Source organism: Erpetoichthys calabaricus, chromosome 7, assembly GCF_900747795.2.
Source record: "Erpetoichthys calabaricus chromosome 7, fErpCal1.3, whole genome shotgun sequence".
Classification (NCBI taxonomy): domain Eukaryota; kingdom Metazoa; phylum Chordata; class Cladistia; order Polypteriformes; family Polypteridae; genus Erpetoichthys; species Erpetoichthys calabaricus.
This window is the reverse complement of record NC_041400.2, coordinates 193,802,023-193,807,713: the sequence shown is the minus strand read 5'-3', so window position 1 is coordinate 193,807,713 and position 5,691 is coordinate 193,802,023. Positions and strand designations below refer to the sequence as shown.

General features: G+C 40.8%; 1 protein-coding gene across 16 annotated transcripts; it reads left to right on the top strand.

The window, feature by feature from the left end:
- Nucleotides 1-362: 362 nt before the first annotated feature.
- LOC114654990 (uncharacterized) lies at nt 363-5,396 on the top strand. 16 transcript variants are annotated; one of them, XM_051929896.1, is made up of 5 exons: nt 363-3,017; nt 3,477-3,935; nt 4,395-4,455; nt 5,014-5,045; nt 5,136-5,396. In XM_051929896.1, the coding sequence occupies exons 1-5, from the start codon at nt 551-553 to the stop codon at nt 5,291-5,293; spliced, it is 3,177 nt and encodes a 1,058-aa protein (XP_051785856.1). In that variant the 5' UTR covers nt 363-550; the 3' UTR covers nt 5,294-5,396. The 16 variants fall into 16 exon arrangements, with proteins under 16 accessions (XP_051785856.1, XP_051785851.1, XP_051785855.1 ...); XM_051929891.1 differs by having other exon boundaries at nt 3,477-3,630; nt 4,090-4,827; nt 5,014-5,396; XM_051929895.1 differs by lacking the exon at nt 4,395-4,455 and adding an exon at nt 4,674-4,827 and having other exon boundaries at nt 3,477-3,842; nt 5,014-5,396.
- Nucleotides 5,397-5,691: the final 295 nt, after the last annotated feature.

The following is a 5,691-nucleotide window of genomic DNA, read 5'->3' as shown; positions in this document are numbered from 1 at the left end:
TATTATATAGTGCCTTTCATATCTATCTATCTATCTATCTATTATATAGTGCCTTTCACATCTATCTATCATATAGTGTCTTTCATATCTATCTATCATATAGTGCCTTTCACATCTATCTATCTATCTATTATATAGTGCCTTTCATATCTATCTATCTATCTATCTATTATATAGTGCCTTTCATATCTATCTATCTATCTATTATATAGTGCCTTTCATATCTATCTATCTATCTATCTATCTATCTATCTATCTATCTATCTATCTATCTATCTATCTGTAGGACTGGGGCACTGTGCTATCAGGCTGTTTTAGTATTTTAAATAATGTGTCCGTATTTAAATGTCGACAAGTTTAATATTTTCACGTGTCAATCTTTATTTCTCTTTTTATTTCTGAAGGATCTTTACAGCAGGGCCCTCAGCGTTGATGTGAAAAGAAAGGAAGAGTCATAAAAGTTTCATACCAGTGAAGTATTTGGCAGATGGTGTGGTCTTCTCAGAAAAGTAAGCAAACAGCTGCAGAAACTGAACTGCCGTAGTTGACCATGTTTGTTATTGTCCGCTCTAAAAAACGGGTAAAGCCAGTCAAGCGTATCATCATTAAAGTAAAGAAAAGAAAAAAGAAGTCCAAGTCCACAAACACTGAAGGGCCCACTGGAGTTCCTTGTAGTGTTTCCACTGACTTTGAAGAGGTAGAATCAGATCTTGGAACTTCAGGATCCGGGTCTTTCTATTATGAGATCCCCCATGAATCACCCACAGTTCCCAAAAAGCCGACGCGTATGAAAACTAAATCAAGGGAAGAGGCCATTTCTGAATTCTATGATATGCCAGCTGGGCCGTCATCTTTTACAGACCCCGACCTGCTGACCAAAAGTGTTGAAATATATAAAGATGACAAGATGGCGATGGTTAGCTCTAAGCCCATTGAAGCCAGTTCCCCAGTTCTTGCAAAGCAGGCCACACACATCGATGTAAAGGAAGAACAAAAGCCACAAATGAGCAAGACTGAGCCCTCTGAGCTACCAATCATGGCAGGCCAAGCTGGCCCTCCAAGAAGGGCTATGTCCATTGCAGGGGAAACGGAGATGGGCCCGGAAACGTCCATGCCTTTGTCATATATGATTCCCAATGGAGCCAAGGAGATATTAAAGATAAAAATAAAGAAAGAAAAAGACAAAGGGATAACTGAGGCAGAAGCGTTTGAAATTCCAGAGGACACTCAGCTTCCACTTGATGGGACACACATAAAGGTAAAACAAGAGAAAGAGCAAGGAGCAGCTCCAGCTGTCCATGGTGAGATGCCAACTGATCAGTACAGGCAGTTTTTAGTGAAAGTCGAGAAAGATGTAGAAAAGCTTGTGCCACTGCCAACTGAAATTCCATCCAAAGATCCTACAATGCGGGCCCAATATGTCAAAGTAAAATCTGAGAAAGAGTCTGAAATTCTACCATCAGATTTGGATCTGACCGCTACATTTGATACCAAAGATCCTGCAAAGAGGGCCCAGCTTGTAAAATTTAAATCAGAGGACGAGAAATTTTTCAGAATACCTCATACATCATCCCCTGGTACACCTTTACAGCGTGCCCATAGTGTAGTGTTAAGGTCAGAGGAAGCGAAAGAATCGATTCTTCACTATTCCAAACCACCAGACGGAACTCCTGCCACAGGTCTTATGAAGGAGCCCCCACATTTAACCATAAAATCAGAGCCCGAGACCGAAGTGGCTGCATTTCCGCCACCTCAAAGTGTTGTACTAAAATCAGATGAAGAAGCAGAGAAGCAAGATGAACTTCCCTCCGCAGGCCCCTTGGAATGGGTGCAACATCAGCCATCATCACTAAAGAAAAAAATTGGACCTGATCATTATGGGATGCTAAGTGAAGCTCCTTCTGAGCAGATAACAATAAAGTTCGAAAAGCCGATGGAGCGCAGTGCTTCCATAGGTTTGGTAAAAAGTGCTCAACATATGATATTAACATCAGTAGAGCAAGCAGAAACTGTCAGGTCTGACCAGTATCTGATGTCTCCCAAGGGTCCAGGAAAGACTGACCAGCATGCTAGAACACCAAAAGAGGTGTCCAAAAGTAAGATGTCAGAAATGGATGTTAGACCTCCAACCAAAGACCCCACAGAACTGGCCCAACATGTAATTATAAAGTCAGAGGAAAATATGGAAATATTGAAGATGCCAGTAGAAGTTCCATCAACTGATTTGGCAAAGCCTGGTCAACCCATAGTTATGGAATCAGATGAAGAGAGTAAGCCAGAGATATCCACAGGAGTTTTCAGCAAAGGATTCACAATGTTGGCTCAACGTCTGTTTAGATCAGAATCTGAAAAGGATACATCTGAGATTCCAGCAGCCGTTCTAACCAAAGTTCTTTTGAAGCAAGCTAAAGGGGTTCGAACAGAATCTAAAGAATTCCAGGATGATAGTACATATGATATTCATTTAGGATTTCCTTCTGATGGTCCCGCAAAGAGGGCTCAACATGTACACTCCAAAATAAAGGATGAAAAAGATACAACTGAGACAGCTGAAGGAGTTCCATATAATCGTTCTGCAAAACTTGCACAGAATGAAGTAGCAAAACTGGAGGAAGACAGTAAGTTTGAGACACGGATATCAGTTCTCCCCAAAGGTATCGCAAAGTGGGCTCAGCGTTTCTTTGGATCGGAGGCAGAGTCAGAAGAAAGTACTTCCGATGTGTCAGAAGGAATTCCAACCCAAGGTTCAGCAAAACAAGCCGAATATGTAATAACAGAAACCAAGGATGAGCAGAATGATGACACATCTGAAATGTTCACAGGTGTTCCAAATAGAGGTCCTGAAAAGTGGGTTCAACATGTAGCAATGGAATCAAAGGAAGAATTACTAAAAAATATAAACGAGATGCCTGTAGGAGTTCATTCCAAAGGTTATAGAAAGCAAGGTAACCACGTAGTAGTAGAATCAGGGGATGAGCAGGAAGATTTTGAGATGGTAGTAGGAGTTCCATCTAAAGGTCCTGCAAAGCGAGCCAAAAGTGTAGTAATAGAATCAGAGAAAAAGCAGGAAGATGAGAGATTTGAGGTGCCTGTGGGATTTCCATCTAAAGGTCCTGCAAAGCGATCCAAAAGTGTAAGAATAGAATCTGAGGAAGATCAGAAACATAACAGATCTGAGATACCCGTAGGGTTTCCATCTAAAGGCCTTGCAAAACGATCCAAAAGTGTAGTAATAGAACCTGAGGAAGAATTATTAAAGAATACTACTCGGGTACCTGTGGAAGTTCATTCCAAAGGTCCCAGAAAGCAAGCTGAATATATAGTAGTAGAATCAGTGGATGAGCAGGTAGATTTTGAGATGGTAGTAGGAGTTCCATCTAAAGGTCCTGCAAAACAAGTCAAACGTATAGTAGTAGAGTCTGAGGAAAAAAAGGAATATAATACATCCGAGTGGCCTGTAGGTGTTCCATCTAAAGGTCCTGCAAAACGAGCCAAAAGTGTAGTAATAGAATCTGAGGAAGAGCAGAAACAAAAAAGATCTGAGATGCCCGTAGGGTTTCCATCTAAAGGCCTTGCAAAACGATCCAAGAGTGTAGTAATAAAATCTGAGAAAGAGCAGGAAGATGAGAGGTTTGAGATGCCTGTAGGGTTTCCATCTAATGGTCTGGCAAAGCGAGCCAAAAGTGTAGTAATAGAACCTGAGGAAGAATTATTAAGGAATACTACTCGGGTACCTGTGGAAGTTCATTCCAAAGGCCCCAGAAAGCAAGGTAAATATGTAATAGTTGAATCAGGGGATGAGCAGGAAGATTTTGAGATGGTAGTAGGAGTTCCATCTAAAGGTCCTGCAAAGCAAGCCAAACGTATAGTAGTAGAGTCTGAGGAAAAAAAGGAATATAATACATCTGAGTGGCCTGTAGGTGTTCCATCTAAAGGTCCTGCAAAACGAGCCAAAAGTGTAGTAATAGAATCTGAGGAAGAGCAGAAACAAAAAAGATCTGAGATGCTTGTAGTGTTTCCATCTAAAGGTCCTGCAAAACGATCCAAAAGTGTGGTAATAAAATCTGAGAAAGAGCAGGAAGATGAGAGATTTGAGTTGCCTGTGGGATTTCCATCTAAAGGTCCTGCAAAGCGATCCAAAAGTGTAAGAATAGAACCTGAGGAAGAATTATTAAAGAATACTACTCGGGTACCTGTGGAAGTTCATTCCAAAGGCCCCAGAAAGCAAGGTAAATATGTAATAGTAGAATCAGGGGATGAGCAGGAAGATTTCGAGATGGTAGTGGGAGTTCCATCTAAAGGTCCTGCAAAACAAGCCAAATGTATTGTAGTAGAATCTGAGGAAAAAAAGGAATATAATACATCTGAGTGGCCTGTAGGGTTTCCATCTAAAGATCCTGCAAAACGAGCCAAAAGTGTAGTAATAGAATCTGAGGAAGACCGTGAAAATAACAGGTATGAGATGTCCATAGGATTTCCATCTAAAGGTCCTGCAAAACGAGCCAAACATATAGTAATAGAATCTGAGGAAGGGCAGGAATATAATACATCTGAGTGGCCTGTAGGTGTTCCATCTAAAGGTCCTGCAAACCGAGCCAAAAGTATAGTAGTAGAATCTGAGGAAGACCGTGAAAATAACAGGTATGAGATGTCCATAGGATTTCCATCTAAAGGTCCTGCAAAACGAGCCAAACATATAGTAATAGAATCTGAGGAAGGGCAGGAATATAATACATCTGAGTGGCCTGTAGGTGTTCCATCTAAAGGTCCTGCAAACCGAGCCAAAAGTATAGTAGTAGAATCTGAGGAAGACCGTGAAAATAACAGGTATGAGATGTCCATAGGATTTCCATGTAAAGGTCCTGCAAAACGAGCCAAACATATTGTAATAGAATCAGAGGAAGAGCAGGAATACAATACATCTGAGTGGCCTGTAGGTGTTCCATCTAAAGGTCCTGCAAAACGAGCCAAAAGTATAGTAATAGAATCTGAAGAAGACCATGAAAATAACAGATATGAGATGCCCATAGGTGTTCCATCAAAAGGTCCTGCAAAACGAGCCAAACGTATATTAACCGAATCTGAGGAAGATCTTGAAGATGATAAAGAGTGGCCAGTAGGCTTTTCTTCTAAAGGTCCAGCAAAACGACCCAAACCTGTAGTAACAGAGTCGAAGGAAGAGATTACATCTGAGATATCTACCGACGCTTTTCCCAAAAATGTTGCAAAGTGGGCTCAGCGTATGCTGTTCGGATCAGAGGCAGAGGTTCAGCAAAATGAGTCCAAAGTGTAGTAATCAAATCAGAGGTAGACCCAGAAAAGCAGACTAGGGTTGTGAAAATAAAGAAGAGATGCCTGAAATGCCTGAGGTGCAATCGGGACTACCAGTGGAACCATCAGACCCACCAGTAGAAACAGATAAGAAAACAAACAAGAGACTTCAAAAGAAAAGCTGCTCATTCAGTCTTGTACTTTTTCCTCCCCAAGTTATTTGACTAATCGAATACATCTATTTATGACAGGCTACCAAAACTCCAAAAATGTAGTCAAAAATCAAGCTATGTGGTTCTGTTTAATGATTAGATTGAGAGAACTAATAATATTATTTTATAACAGTGTGTCTTAAACTATGGTTTGCAACCCAAGTCTCATGACGGTCAATTTTGGGAGGCACATTACAATAGTACTAAA